Consider the following 16,540-nt stretch of genomic DNA (forward strand, 5'->3'; position numbering starts at 1 on the left):
CCATAAAACGTTAGCCTGATCACAAGATCTGACCCATATTCAAATCACCTTGTTACTGTCAGTATTACTTTTCATTATTTTAGCACAAGATTTTTTTCAGTGTAGCCTTGAGAAAGAACTTTGTTTTAATAAAAAATAGTTCAAAGACATACAAAATCAGAAAAACAATCACAAAACATTCCTGGAGACAGAATCCTTTAAGTTCACTGAAATCGGCAAGAGTACAAAAACGGTGCAGCAGGAGGAAGTGATCTATGAAGGATAAAACTAAATTCCACTGTTCTGAGAAAGGCAGAACAAAATACCAGTGCTGCTTTTCTAGGGCAATACTATATCATTGCCTGTGAACTAGTGTATAAAAAAAACAGGAAACAAGAAAATAATAAGGAACAAGATGTCTCTACCTTCTACAATTGACATCTGAAGACTCATGCCTTGATAAAGACCATACATCATCCATAAACAATTCCCCTTTCTTGTATGCTCTGTGGGCCAAAGGAGTGAGCCAGGAGAAGGTCATGCAGGAGAAAAGCCCAGCATTATCAACAGGGTGCTGGTGTCTAAAAGAAAAAAAATCACAAACAAATGAAAAAGGAAACAGAATTGTAAATCCCTGAGAAAAACAAAGCCTCCTCTCATTGAAAGTACTCAGAGTACCAAATGGCCCATGCCAGTCATACTTGCTAAACGAATTGTGATGTTTTCGGTATCAGTCAGCAGACCTACAGCTGCAGTCCTGTTTTCCTGGTTTGAAAAGCAAATGCTGTATCAGTTCTTTTGTAGCCTAGACTTACTTGGAAGTAGTCCGTATGGGTTTCAGCGCATTCAGGCCATGGTGGTATTTGCCCTTGTGATGCTCTTCGTCCAGCATTCTCAGCTGGGAATGCACGGAGGTGTCCAGTGGCAGCCCCTCTGCCCGAGCAGCTGCTTCCAAGGCATCCTGGCATTCAATCTGCTTGTACAAGAAAGACAGCAGAGTCAGAGTTCAAAACTATGTTTAAAGGCCACAACTGCCGACTCCAGCAACTTCACACCTCTTTCTTCTGTAAATTATTGTGCAACAGCAATCACTACCATTTAAATGTCTTAAGAGGACAGGCTTCAGGCTGGCAGCAAAGACATGGAAGGCACACATTAGTTTAGATCTGCATTAGATTGCTGCATTTGTAAAACATAAATTAATGCCAGTATTGTGCCTGTACATTCAAAGGATAAATGGATAGACCAGACTAATTTTGCATCCTGCCACAGGAAATACAGTAGAGAAAAATTACAAAATCAAGTACCTTTGACAACAGTTGAGGAAATCAATGACTGGCTTATGCAGTGAAATGAAGACATACATTCTTGATGAATTTACACCCTCTTAGGGTAATTTAGATATTCTTATCCACAGAAAAACCAAATTATTTACAGAATATTAAAGTCCCTTCTTCAAAAATACCTTGGATTAGATCAAAAAACAAATATGCATTAAGCAGAATTGTACTCTCTTTTATCATGCTTCCTGCTTTTTCTCTTTTTCCCTAAACTAAAGCGAACAAAGATGACAATTTTCTCTCTCCCAGCCATGCTTCTCAATGGCTCAGCAACTTTATTTACAACCCCTTAATAGGCAAGCCTTATCTCAGGGGAGTTTTTCCACACCCCTAGTGAAAGGCAGATATAAATGCTAATCTAAGAGGAGAAAGGAAGCAGCAATGATACAGAGTAGTCAAAATGTTGCAGAGTTCAAACAATCCTTTTGATCAGAAGCTAGATATAGCAAAACTATATCTGAGGAGATTAGCTTGCTATCTATACTCCTAGAGGGCTCACTACTGCTTCTGTTAACTTAATGGACCGTTTATTGAGTGCCATGTTACCTGTTTGTATTCTAATTTTTTGAAATGGAGCTACTTTGTGGAAAAAAACTCTGTTCTGAGGTAAAAATCTTCCTGGCTGTCTCACAAACAGAGATACTATGTTCACCCTTATTAGTTGCCTTCCCCGAGCAAAGTTATTTTATTTCTTTGAAAACAGCAACTGTGAGTGCCTTGTAGCCTCCTCAAAACACAGTATCTGCAAAGTACTAAATGCATAACAATAGCAAGCACTTGGTTCCTAACTTTGCATCGTGTAATTTTTGTCAGAAAGGCCACCATTTATCAGAGACTTAAGTCTGTACTACATTAACATGTAAGCATGTAGCACATTAAGACATAAGCTTCCACTCATGTGAAGGACAAGAACAGGAAATTGATAATAGCATAAATCTGTCCTTTATTTATTTAACCAAAGTACTTAAATAGTGCCTAAGGATGTTGTCAACAATCCATGGTCCTGATCTCAAAAAACTTACTCACTAAACCTAAAGCTACGATTACAAAAGAAGATAGCAAAGTAAGAAAACAAAGGAACATTACAACATTATGACACATGGAGTGACTCAAAAATATGCAACACTTGAAATCTGAATTAAAAGACTTCTCACTCAATTTATATTAAATTACTGACTCAGTAAGGGCAATACCGCCTTACTAAATCTACCCAGATCAGCATTAATATGGGACCTGCCAAAGATGTCTCAAAGGACTCAGTAGTGGGGAAAAGTTCGCCACCACTGCTTTTCTGGTTACAGCAGAGGAATTCGTAGCTAGTTTGCTACGTTACCCTTTGCAAGAGCCCCAAGCAGATCTGCCCAAACACCCTTATTGCTGATAACATGCTTATTTGTAAGTGATGCCACAGGCTTTTTGCAGAATCGTTGTTTTTCAGAGCACACAAAAAGTGCATGGAAGTTTTTTTTTAAAAAAAAAGTCTTCCAAAACCAAAACCACTGTATTTGTCAGCATAAAAGTTTTTCACCACTTAGAAACAAGAATAGCTTTTTAATAAGAAGCACAACTGCAAGATACTGTATTTTTAGGCAATCCAAAGATAATGTTCTTAAACACTCACTGTGAAAAATAATTAAACTCCCCAGAGCTGCTCAACAAAATTCTCTCAGCAAAGGTCGAAAAGATGCATTGATAAAAGACTAGGGCACTGCCTTTGAAAGATCTTGATAACGTCTTGCCATAGAGGCAAGCATAAGCACAAACCCCTAGTCGAGAACATTGCTCATCTCCATCTTGGCAAAGCTGTCAAAATCCCACATGTACGACTATCAAGAAACAAATGCAACACACCACTGTACAATAAGATTCTAAGAAAGACCATACAGTTTTGTGTCACATTAGAAAATCTTCAAAGCATAGAGTTTATCAGGATGAAATGAGACTCCTAAACAGTTCTACAATGCATTTCTAGAGGAAAAGACTGAAGTACAAAAACTAGCAACAGCCCCAGTGCTGTTAATTTAGGTTTCTGAATCCCTATAATTTTTTCAGGTGTTCATCGACTGGCGATATGCTGATTGCCTGCATGCACGTACAGTTTTCTTGGAAACTAAAACCTTGAAGAAGTCATTAGCAACGTGATACAACAGGCTCCAGCACTGCTCTTGAAAGAAATGTCTAATAAATCATGGCTGCACTATCAAACAGAAATCAGACAGCACTTTTTCTAATTCAGCAACTTATTAATATACCAATACAAGCAATGAACCAAGTGATACAACACAGTGTTGATAACTCTAAAGAAATGTTCACAGAAACAAAACAAGCCTAAATCAGATATCACTAACCGGAGTGAGGGGAATCATTCAGACATTTCTTGCAAAATAGCAGCTTGCTACTCAGCATCATCAAAAAGGCCAAAAGACAATGAAGAATTGTTACAAAAGACACAAAGAATAAAGCAGGAAACATTACCATACCGCTTAAAAAAACCTAGGGTTTGCCTTCTTTTTGAACACCAGTCAGTCCCCTGTCACTTCAGTTCAAAAAGGGTATAATACTTAAAATTACTTTGTGCAAGGAATGAGAACAGTTGGGATTGGAACAGCTTCCACACAAGCGTAAATTTAAGACTTTTCAGCTGGATAGAAGAGAGGAATAAAGATACAGGTACAGGTATTTGAGAGGTCCATAAAGCCATGAATGGCACGAAGAAGAGAACTAAGGAATGATCACCAACTGTTTTTACGACAAAAGAACTGGGGACACTCAGTGAAATTAATGTTTTTCACACAAGGCATACTTCAATTTAGAATTCTCTGTCATAGGATACTGTAAAGTTCAAATGCATAAATGGACTAAAAATGGGAGAATTAAACTCACATAGAATAAGCATACCATGGCTTATTAAATGCATGACAGAGGGCAACAGCAATCATTTACCCAGCACCTTACTAATTGCTGGTAGATCCCAAAACCAGTTTCTGAAGCCATAGACAGCTCCCAACAGAGGGTAATGATTCTGCACACCACATTTCATGAAGCTGTGGCACACCTGGGTGCAGGCTGATATGATTCAACAGATGACTGGGAAAAATAACAGATGAAGAAAACAGTTAAACTTTTAATCCTGAGGGCAATCCCTGAGAGTCGGGAGAGTACTGAGGAAGTATCACTACACACATGATCCTGCCTTGTTCTTTTAGCTCTACAGCTAGCTCACAGACAGGCAGAGAAAGAGAAGTATGGCTGGTGCTGCTACCATAGAGCACACCTGCTCCCTCTGACTTTCTGCAATTTGAAAGAGCAACAAAACCCTACCAGCACTTGTTATCATGATTTCCTCGTCCAACAAGTGGTTATAGCAATGGTAAGCACATAAGGTAATGTGAGAGCCAGAAAGATGACATGGTTGGCTCAAGACATGTCATGACAGAAAGTCTAGGTAAAGTGAGGAAAAGAAGTTGTTTAAGGGCAAGGAAAAAGATTTGCTCATTAAATTAGAGACAGCAGTACCAAATTCACAATCCACATACCAAGGTCATGTGAGAAGGCCATGAAAACACAGAAAATGTATTTGTATTGACAGCCAAGCTACGAAGCTGTTACAAAGCTGTCAAACATACATGATGTCAGAGGTAAGCAAGACAACTTCTGTAGGAAGCAAGAGGGGCATCAGGAACATTACGCAGAAGGGCAAGCAGACTCAGATATGTGAAATTAAAGGACACTTCTGAAAACCTGCCAAGCAGCCAACATGGGCATTTATCTCTGAGGATGGGGAGCAGGTGAAAAGAAAGGAGGCAGCCGTGATGTATATGGGGCAGGGGGAAACAAACCACAAAACAGTGAGATCCTAGCCTTTCACACAGGCAATCTCATATTTAGCAGAGAAGGCACCAATTTATTGGTTTGACAACCGTAACATCAGATGATAACAGCAAAACCAGACAAGCCTGGAGGCCAAGCAAAACAGATTTTTCCATCCCTTACTCATCTTGCAGAGAAAGAAGTTGACATGTATGCAGTCAACATACAACCCAAACCCCACCCACTAAACAACTATTGTCTCCTCTTCCATAAGGCAGAACATCTTCCAGGGCTCTGAGCACTGCGGGGAAGAAACTGCATTTCTTCTGGTCCTGCTGCTACCTGACAGGAAACTAGAGCAGACATATAAAGGCTTCTTTTATTAATACATGCAGCTGATATATAATACAAAAGCTACTGTGGTTAATTTACTATTACATAAAGTTAAAACTGTTTTATTTAAAACAACTCTGAGCTGGCAATGCTGCATAACAGGAACTCCCACCTCTTGCATTTAGAAGGCAGAGCTCAGCAGGCCTCCTCACTCCTTTGCTCAAGTTCCCAGTAAGGAAAAGCAAATGGGAAACCAACAGACCAGCACAACAGAGCTCAGGACTAGACGGGCATATGGGGAAAGGGAAAATTATATGATCACCAGTTCTGCTCAGTGCTTAAAGCATTCTCCATATTACAATTCCAGGATGAACAGCAATTTTAAAATATTTACGAGACTTCATTAAAGGACTGGTGTTTCAAAACAAGATTAGTTATTAGCTTGTATGGGCTGGGGAAGAATAGGATCAACTGTTCCAGTTAGCTTAAGGATAACGAAACTAAAATAAAACAAAAGTCTAGGAAGAGATACTTTGAAGTTGTAATTACATCCTTCTTCCCAGAAATTCCTCTGATTTTCCTCTGAGTCTTTCCAAGCATAACCCCACTTGAAAGTAGCTAGGGGTTTTATACACTGCTTTTGCAAGTAGCACAGGCAGCCCCTAAAGCACTGTTGTCCAGTCTGGAAGTCATCAAACCCAAGAGCATCTAAAAATTAAGTAGGTTTGCAGGTCCAAACATTGTCAAATGTGCTGTTGTTCAGTGAAGCAGCAAGTGCTCTATGAACTTTATATTCTACTAAGACAATTTTCCTCTTCTTTCACCGGATTTGATGCAGTACACAATCTACAAATGTATTAATAGAGGGATTTGCAGCATTAGACTCCCAGCCTATTCTGTAACTAGAATGCTTTATAATACCCTGCCTGATTAGAACATGAGCCTATTTAAGACTAGTTTGGTGTATCATCCACCCATACCAGCTGTCTCCCTGAAGGAGAGGTAGCAAGGAGCAGGCACTGGGCTAGATCACAGACAATGGGTGTGAGGAAGGAGGCACTGATCCTTTAAACACCTGCATATATTGACTGCAAAGTACAGACAGCACAGTTGAATTCACACAGCACCAAGATGAGACCACCACATAGCTTTAGATGCCTAGAAATTATGGTTACAGCTTTCAGGACTGCTGCAATGAACTAAGTCAAGAAGTTCAGGCCTCCATTTTCTTCCACCTCCTGACAAGTGGAGTATAAATGAAAGCTCATGTCTCTGCTACCTTCCCAGCTTCCGTTACAGGGAAGAACAGCGCTTTACAGCACCAACCATATATCCAAATGCAGGAATAAGTGCAGCTGTGCCATATTTCTCTTAAGTGAAAAGAGAATTAGCTGTTCAGAAGTGTGCTCTGACTTGCCAGAAGAGTTCAGAGATTCAACAACTTGCAGTCCTAACACACTGTTACATGTGACTTCATTACACAAGACCTCTGCAGTTGCTCTTCTTGGGTAGGCTTAGCAGAAGTTGAATTAGCATTGGAATCATGGTTTCAAAGCTCGCCTGAGTTTATGCATCCTCAGATTACAGCAAAAGTATCCCAGTAGTGCTTGGCACTGATATCAGGGCTCTGTAGCCAAACAAGATCAGGGTATGAATGTTTGCAATGAGCCGGAATATTTTAGTCACATATATTGAGCACTTTTACTTGATGCACATAGAGTCCTTGCTGAGGACAGGTATATCAGTTTCTTCCAGGAACATTGCTTATTTGACCTTGCCCTCAAATTCTGGCAAGCATTAGCATTGAGGTGAGATGTTCTAAACACTTCCCTGGCAAATCTGCTTATTCCTGCAATCCAAGAAACAGAGTTTGGCAACAATGTAGTGTTCATTTTAGGATTTTGCAACAGTAGCTGCTGTGTATGCATCTGATTAGCAGCTGTGCACCTGCTTAGGTTTCTGGTATACATAAATACATGTCTTTGTTTTGCATTAAAACTAGTATTCATGATCTTGTAATCAAAGGATACAGGATTCATTCAGAGCTGAGGTTGTACACTGATCATCCAGCACTGGAGCTACATAGTTCATGCACACTAAGAGTACAGTAACAGCAGAACTGCTGTTCAGTGGAACTGAACTGGAAATAATGATCAGCCTTAACTATAAATTGCCTACAGAATTAGCACCCTACATGTGCTCTGATCACAAAGCTGGGAAACTAACTCCTCACTAAGCAGATCAACCCAGCACAGCACAGGCCGAGGATTTGGCTCCTGACTCATTCGGGTAAGCTCTGCTATCCTGAACGACATGCAGGCAGCCTGCCATATGCTGGAGGTGTTCTTCCAGTGATATCCTTTACTCAGGCCCTGCCTAAGCTAGGTCACAACAGAAGCTACACAGGTCAATTTAGTACAACACCAGGAGTACCCAGGGAGTCTTTAAACTCAAACTTCTGTGGAGTAGAACCACCAGGGAATAACAGCAGAAGCCTTGACACCACAGCATTTACCAAGCCTAATACAACAGACTTTTATTCAACTCGCCTTCCTGCATCAACACATGCTTCCAAAAGCAAGGGGCACCCCACTCAAGTGGCAAATTAACTAGTAAACTCAAAGTAAACACCTCAGGGCTCCAAACATGTTGGCTTTTAAATTCTTTAACCTTAGTCCTCAAAAAAGGACTGAAATACGGATTTTGTTTGTGGAACAGCCCGTTCACAGTATGCAGTTCAGACCACAACCGATTATTCCTTAGCATTAGGATATGGATGTTCAAAACTAATAACCATCTCAGTGTCTCAAGGTATCAGAACTCCCTGCATATAAGTGAGTTTTGACTTATTTCCAGTTAAGTTCTCCAGTAGTTTGGATAGATCCATTAAATCCTTCTGGCAACTCTTATAACTGTACACCAAGTTTCCAAGACAGCCATAGGGCAGAATGTCTCCAGCACCAATATAGAACACTACAATGGAAAAGATACTGCAAGCTCCTTCACTGATGGTTAATCTGTTCCTTACACACTTTTGGTTACGAGCAGGCTGATTTACAAATCTGCTTTGGACAAAGGAACAGCAGTCAAAGTAGTCAAAGACAAAACTGGCAAGTGGCCAGATCTGAGGTTTTAACATGTGGCTAAGACTTAAACAAAAGATGGTTAGTGCACTAAAGAAGACAGCTGACTTTAAATGGAAGCTGTGAATTAGCCAGAACACCATGTTCCTCCAGAGAACATCTCTGCCCAGTGAAGGATTTTGCCTTTTTGTTCCTCCTATTACTAAGTGTAAGTCTGAGTTCTCAGATACAGTTAACCCCCTCCAAGTTTCAGGTAAGCTTTTGATACATGAGTGGCTGATGAATAGGCTCCTTTCTCAGCTGGTAATATGTTCACATATATGGAAGACAAGGTAGAGATATCGCTTCTTCAGAGTGGTTAGAGAATCATCATAAAACATTCACCAACAACCAAGTCAAGGGTCTTGTGTCAAGTTAGTGAGTACTTTAGTAGCAGAAGTTCAATGGTAAAACAACTTGACAGAACATGATTCTAACCAAGACAATACATTCAGTTCTTTGGGCATATCATGGAATGAATGCATCTTTAGAAAGCAACATGAGTCTTTGCTTCTGCACATAGTCTAATTGTGTTCAAAGCTTTCAAAGATAACAGAAATACTGACAAGAGAGATTTAAGTTCTGCTTTCATTTGACTTGAAAAAGTAAAAATAGTTAACATTTAGGGAAAAACACGCCTTCAGTACGTAGGCACTTCACTTGTCTAGATTTGCCTTCTTGAGCTCATTATGTGAACTCATCCCTGAGTTTCAGCTCTGATGATCACACTGAGAATCTTCAGACAAGTGTCTGAAAGAGTCACCAGAACAATAGCTCAGGATTGAACTTGAGAGCATTTTACATGCTCCTGATACAGGTGCACTGTCTACTCATGCCTTAAGCATTTGTAGATGGCATAATAGCATTTCTACTTTGGTTTACTAAGGAAGGCAAAAGTTTCCATCTTCCTTCCTTTCCTTCCTGTGCACTGCTTAGAAAGGTTGAGTATCATCAAATTTACAACAGGAAAATTCTCTACAGCTTTTAACACGGGTACACTCACAGATATTCTAGGCACTGTCAGGGCAGTTAAGTCACTGAAACGGGGTTTGAGGGATGCTATCCTTCAGTTTCATGCACTGTTCACCTTAGCCTCCTTCAGCATGGAGGCTTACGTGTTCCTAATTTCTAACTTTCCTTTATATCCAAGACCTTGTCTCCATTTACCATCTCCTTCCTGCCATCTCTCTGCTCTCAGCATGACACATTATGGTGGCTGCTTTTTCCCAGAAGTCTCCTGCAGTGGCCTGTACCAGCAGCAGCTTCTCTTTGCCTAAGGGTCCCAGCCTTTAGCTACTTGTTCTAGAATAATGAACTGCAGAGCAAAACCATTGCTCTGAAACAGAAATTCCGCACCCCCACAATTTTAGAGGTTTATTAGTACAATATATTTCCATCTACCATACTGCATGTGTCCAGACACCACACAAGTTGTATCAGAGTTGTAGACTCTGCATCATGCTTTGTTTTTATGACAGTATATACACTATATACTGTTACCCATGAGGACAGTAAGGTTATGCAGCACCTCTCATGGGCGCTGTCTGCAGAACTGGTCTAGTCATCAACTCACCTAAATTCCCTGCTACTTCAGCTGCTCAACTACAGCATTAGACTTTTAGCCTTCAGAGCCGATGTTACAGAGACTGTAACAGATTTCATCCAAGGAATGGGTTCATTTTAGAATGACCATACCTATTCTCTGCATCAGCGGCCTTACATTGCAGTAGTTTGTTCACAGCAGGGGAAGAACACACCAAAGCAGGATCCATAGAGGAACATGCCTCACCTAGCAAAGCCTTTTATACAAGGCTTCCAAAGATCCCTGGACAAACACTTTTCTCTCCTACTTCATAGAAGAGTCAAGTGACAATACAAACAATGAAGTTTAATAGCATTAGTTTCCAATTTTATCGTAACAGGACATAAATATCTCCTTGCAGTCAGACTGCAGCACAGTACACAAATGCACTACACAGCAAAAGCTGAAATTCTAATTCTAGGTTTAAATTATTATAAAGAATTCAAATGTATTATTATATACCTGCACCTGTGTCAATTTTACATGTTTTATGGCAACACAACCCAAACCAAGTCCTCCCTCACCTTCTATGCAGCTATAATCTGAGAAAATAAGCTAAGACTGCACTTGTGTGTAGTCTATTATTAACAGACAAGAGATCCTCAAGCTGCTAAGTGTAGCCATAGACAGTATGATGGCAGCAGTTACAAGTTTCAGAAATACATAAACACATCAAGATTTGCTCTATTCTTGCACGTCTTTCCTAGTGCAACTAAAGACCAATGACATGCTCAGCTGGGTGGCAATTAAAATGAGTCTTGCACTTTGCCAGTCATCTTGATCAAGTAGGCCACTGCAGTTTCACCTTCTCATGCAGTGAGCACTGTCATCAGCTCAAACTACTGCGGCTTCTAGCTGTAATCTGAGCCAGCCATACAGCAATATCTTTCTGTGTAGAGACCAATTCAGAATACCTACAGCCCATAAGAGCCTACTTAGGCTGTGATTCCTAAAGTTCTATGTTTACTTAGTTATGAAAATATGAAATCTTCTGGAAAAATGCAGACATCCAGCAGCTTCAGCTAAAATTAAAAGCTTATAGTTAAGCTGTCTAGAGGGCCTGCTCTGAGCATGGAGTGCCAAGGCACTACTACCCAGGCTACATTCACATTCCTATTTTTGAACATGCTGTTCAACACAGTTGGTTCAGACACTCCAGATGCTCCAGAGAGGTTGAGAGGCAGAGTTGATCTGACTAGTGGACAGTCAGACAGTGATAAATCACTTCAAAGCTATCAGTGCTTGAAGGATTTACATCAACTCCAGCAAGTTCTGATCACCTTCTCTGCTGTCTGTGGCAAAAGCTGTCAGAGACAAACCTGAAAAATAAGAGATCAAGGTAAGGACAGGAATATTAGTAGGGCTTCTGATAGCTCAAGTTAGCAACTCATTTTTCCTGCGTGTTTAAAGCAATCTCTACAGTTCCACGCTGCCCAGTGTCTTCAAATGCAGCAATTTGCACTTGAGACTTACCACAGATGCTGTAGATGCAGTCATTATGCCTCAGCAGCAAGAACCTAATCCTGAACACTACATTCCAGTCAGAACCAATTACAGCTTGGAGTACAATTTGTAAATTAGTGCCCTAGCATTGTTAACTTAGGGACTAGAATTTCAAGAATTGAATTCTCACAAGCATTGTGTATCACGAGAACAAGCTGCTTCTACATCCTCTTCTGTTGCTGCAAACATAATAGGGTAGGGGAGCAAAATACTCACTCGTTTGCTGTTCCATCAAATAAACATGAAGTTTACATTTGAGAAGAGCCTATTCCAAAACCACTTCGAGAACAAATTATTTCTCTTCCTCATCTGTCATTTTACATTATGTTTCATGGACACAATGGGATCTGCCCTCCTCAGCAGAACACACTGCTTCCATGAGAAAAACTAAATACAATTACTTCAGATAGAACTCAAAGGGCACACAAGCATTCCAAGAACAAAAAGTTCTAAAGGTGTAAGTATAAATCAGTATTTCAAAACATCCCTTAATTTTTATTCACTGGTAATGTAACAGCTTCTTACAGATGAAGACTGACTATAGTGCTAGGCAGCAAGTGCACCCTGAAGTAATCTTCATTCAGAAGAACCATGCCCCCACATACAATAAGTGCAATTAGTACGGTATTATGCATTGGGAACATGTAGTTAACACCCTATTTTGTAAGCTACATTAAGGTCTCCAACAAAGACTTAAAAATCAATTGTTATAAGAATACACTGCAGAAATTTATTCAGGAGGTGAATATATGCATTCACAAACTGAATAAAAATTGTTTCTTGAATTTCAGCCTCAGAATGCCTATTTCAGAGGTCCAAATTTCTATAGCAACATTCCCATTAAGCACCAGGAAATGTTGGATTATTACATACTACTTATATTGCAGCATGATTTCAATTATGATTCCAGGAAGCCTATTTGAAAAGCTCCTATCTTTCAAAGAAGTGATCTTTCAGTGTGTGACCAAACAGTGTTTAAGCTTCTAAGGAAAGAATTGCAAGTTCTTTTTCATTATTGTCATGAACACCCATTACAGCATCCTTTCAGCAGGAAACCTGAACACCAGTATGGAAGTTTTGGGACAGAAAGAACAAAGTTGAATACAACCTTTATGCAAGGCAAAGAAGAGAGACACATACAAAAAGGCTCTGGTAAATATAGGTCTTTCACCTACCAAGATCTTGATCAGGCAATCAACCAGTCTTGTCCTCTTCAAGTTAAGAAGGATGTATAAAAATGCAGCAATACAGGCAACAGAAAAGCCAATGAGTCCTGTTATTGATCAGCCAAATGTACCTGTAGCCCTGCCAGAAGTGGTCTCTGCCACTGGCCATTAACCAGTGGTCCTTGACTGCCAGAAGCAGCATGTTCCTGTATCCTCCTCAGAGGGAACTATGCAGTTCTACCTCGCTGCACGAGGTACCTATGCAACATGTTAGCAAGAAGTCTACCTCATTCAGTATAAGTCTGCTGCAAAACATTCCCAAACCTGCATTCCACGAAGATCTGAAGTTGGTGGTAAAATAACAGCCTTAATCTGCTTGTAGCTTTTTACTTGCGATACAGATCATGCTTACAGTTTTGTCATTTTCTGGTTAACCTAGTTCAAATCCGGAGCTAGGTTTTCTACAAAAAATTTGAGAGTCCCAAAATCTCTGTTGATGGCAGGCTGGACTCTGTTGTCCAAGTGACAGAGTTCCACTACAGCTTAACCCCTCCATCTGAACTGCTGTGGTCCTATCCTTCCTCATCACATCAGCCCTCCATTGTGTTCTGTACCAGCTGTGCCAACATGTGCCTAATAAGCCAGCTTAGGCATCTGACCCAATCCCAGGTTTCATAAAGGATAAAGTAGTGAAGGACACAGACCCTTCTCTGAAACACTGTTTTCTTAACAACTGAGCTATAGCTTCTACCCTTTTGTTACAGGCAGAGGGGAAGTGCTTGACCAAACAGGCAAAGCTCAGCCTTATGAAAGAGAAGTCTTTGCTTATCCCTGTTACTAAAAACATAAAGCATCCCAACAAGTGGTAAGAGCAAGAATGCTGCTGAAACCAGAGCTTGTTTCAACTAGAAAGGAAGAAGCTTGGAACACACGAACATGAACATGTAACTTAAATAAGGTGTTATGAATACAGCTCCTTTTACTTAACCTCAGTATTTTGCAAGTAAGCAGGATTTAATCTCACTGACATGCAGCAACAAATTCAGAGCTGTTTATGTTTATGGATTGTATACATCCAAGCTACAAGGCTAGCAAAACAAAAAGGGTACCAATGTTTGAGCTAAAAATTAACTCAACCCTGGCATATTGAACAAGATAACTAGCAAGTAAAATGGGTAACCTGTCAGAACTAGCTGATTCCATTAGCAAGAAAAGTTAGGTTCATTCCTCTACTCAAAGAACCAAAGTTCTAGGTAAGAACTAGGGTGAGCCATTTTCTAGCATCCATAATCACAAATTTTACAGAATCCCTCTTTTGCAGTCAGTTATCTGGATCTACTACGCTGCAATCATAGGCAGCAAATCAAATGGTAGAGGTAGAAGGGTAAACAAGACTACAGCAACCAAGTTAAGCTGACCTGAAGCTGCCTCAAAGCTAGAGATTTTAATGCCACACTATACAGATGTGTAGGACTTAGTTTACTCTCTGCCTTCAGAAAAAAAAAAACCAAATACACTGGTTTGGTTGATTTCATTCATTTAAAAGGTTTAGAGGTAAAATTAGGATTTCATCCTCAAGAGTTAAAGCAGGCATCAACATGATTAGATGATGCAGACCAACGGGCAGAGATTACACACTATGATTTCTGCTTAACTCCACTGCCACTGGTCAGGAAACAAAGCTGTCCACCAATGGCATCACTGTTGTCTCCAGTAATTTGGCAGAGCAGATTTGCTACTGGATGATGTACCACAGATGGCAAGCCCATGACATCAATATAATAAATGCCAATAAGAAGCTGCACTGTGATTCCAGAGGGCTCTTAGTTCTGCATCAGTGCCGCTCTAATGCCATCAGACACTCTACCTTCCTCTGAACACCGTCAGCAATAGTCTGCTGAGTCATAGAGCCTGTAGGGACACTAGGAGCTGCAGGGCCTGCAAGTGCAAACTGCACGCAGCCTGCTGCAGAGCAGATCACTCCAATCTCAAAAAACAGCAGTGCAGCACTGTTAGCCCACATAAAAAACAGCTGGCAAAACCCCTTAAGCACCAGTGAAACAAGGTAAGCCTTATCTGAAGTACATAGTATCTCAGTGTCTAATATAACACAGCAAAACTTAGGCCTTTTAAAAATCAGTCTTCACAATTTCTCCACACAAATAAGGCAAGTTCCCCTATTTTCAACCCTCTCACACCAGGGCTGTCACAGGCAATCTATATGGAATGCACAGCAACACATTTGCAAGCACTTTGTCATTGTAAAAAATCAGACATAGGCAGTATTAACTTTATTTGTTTGGCTTCAGAAAGTTCTACATTAGTATTTTAGGAAAGGTTAAGAACAGGACATGCAAGAAAATATTTCAGTGTTAGCATTCAGAGAAGCTAGTATTTTTACTCTTCTTCAGCTTGCACAGGTTACTAGTTTCAGACCATATCTTTCACCAGTGTGGATGTTTCCATTTATCTGAGCATTTTTTTTTGCCCTGTAGCACTTGGTATATGCACTCTTTTCAGTAAGAACAAGCTCTAAAAATTAGAAGCTCAGAACAATGACATGCAAGCTCGAAGCCAGGGGTTATTTCAAGACCCAGCTCTCAAATTGAACTAGAATTAATTATGACTGCACCTCACCATGTTAAATACACAGATGCACAAGAAACAGTATTCAATACAGGTTACTTCCATCTGAGGGGAAAAAGTAAAAGTCTTGCTTCTCAAGCAAGCTAGACATCTGCTTTAGAAAATTAATCCTTGAGAAAAACATGGCATGATTAAGAGTTTTTTCAGCTGCCAACACTGAATGGTGCATGATTTGTGCTGAGCTCTTCACTGTTCTTACTTGGTTGTAATGATTCTCTTAAGTACAAAAGCTTAAAGCATTTCCTGGATTCACATCAAGATCTGAACACTAGAAAAAAGTCAATTTTGTTCAAATGTTACTAAAAAGCCACATTTAAAAGTGAAAAATGCTTAATAAGTGCTCAGACTTGTTACTAAGAGAGCTACAGTACCCCTTGGAATGACCTCTTCCAAACAAAAGGGAATATTCATTATTGACCTTCAATGCAGTGAATCTATATAGAGCTGGCACAGCAAGAAGGCTGCTGCTGCATGTAATTTAATAAGCATAGACTGCAACACAAACAATGAAAAAATAAACTGACCTTATGTTTAGCATGCTGAAATTTTGACCCTTCCTGCTCTTCATGCTGCACCGAGTTGGCTCTCTCCCTCACGCTTCTATACCCAGGACTGGGTATAATGTACTCTTTTCCTATGTCGATATCTTTCATCTTCTGTAAATGCCAGGGTTTACACGTGTATTTTCACTCAAATATCTGAAAAATAATTAAATTCCACTTCATTATATGCTATGCCCAACACACCAGTTCCTTTTAGTCATCTATTTTTAAAGTTTATTTTTGAAATAAAAATTAGAAAGCAATTGTAGAAGTTTTATTACAGCAGGACTGTAATAATGCAACTTTGGAAACCCACACAAGACTAACTTCTCTTGAACTAGTTTAAACATACCCTGAGGTAACCAAATAGTACAATGATTCTCAATGCACTAGAGTACTGTCATACTTCCTCACTTAGAACTCTGAAATACGATTATGCAATGTGACAGATTAAAGTAATAACTACAGTATTTAGTTTAAACCTTGAGAAACTTGACTTGGAAGAGCAAATCTCTGA

The 16,540-nt window shown here is 39.9% G+C and overlaps 1 protein-coding gene across 21 annotated transcripts in view; it reads right to left on the reverse strand.

The window, feature by feature from the left end:
• Positions 1-16,202, reverse strand: part of ABCC5 (ATP binding cassette subfamily C member 5) — a 94,340-nt gene extending 78,138 nt beyond the window's left edge. For 10 of the 21 annotated variants that reach the window (XR_012674656.1, XR_012674659.1, XR_012674655.1 and 7 more), the window contains exons 1-3: positions 16,006-16,201; positions 795-955; positions 405-560 (exon numbers count right to left, since the gene is read on the reverse strand). Coding sequence is in view for 10 of the 21 variants with exons in the window: in XM_075157214.1 (XP_075013315.1) it covers positions 405-560; positions 795-955; positions 16,006-16,134 (446 nt within the window). In the remaining 11 variants the exon portion in view is untranslated. Of the gene's footprint in view, positions 1-404; positions 561-794; positions 956-11,275; positions 11,486-16,005 lie in introns of all 21 variants that reach the window. The other 11 variants (XR_012674652.1, XR_012674653.1, XR_012674662.1 and 8 more) reach the window with 4 other exon arrangements.
• Between the last annotated feature and the right edge of the window lie 338 nt (positions 16,203-16,540).

This window comes from Calonectris borealis, chromosome 9 (genome assembly GCF_964195595.1).
Source record: "Calonectris borealis chromosome 9, bCalBor7.hap1.2, whole genome shotgun sequence".
Taxonomy (NCBI): domain Eukaryota; kingdom Metazoa; phylum Chordata; class Aves; order Procellariiformes; family Procellariidae; genus Calonectris; species Calonectris borealis.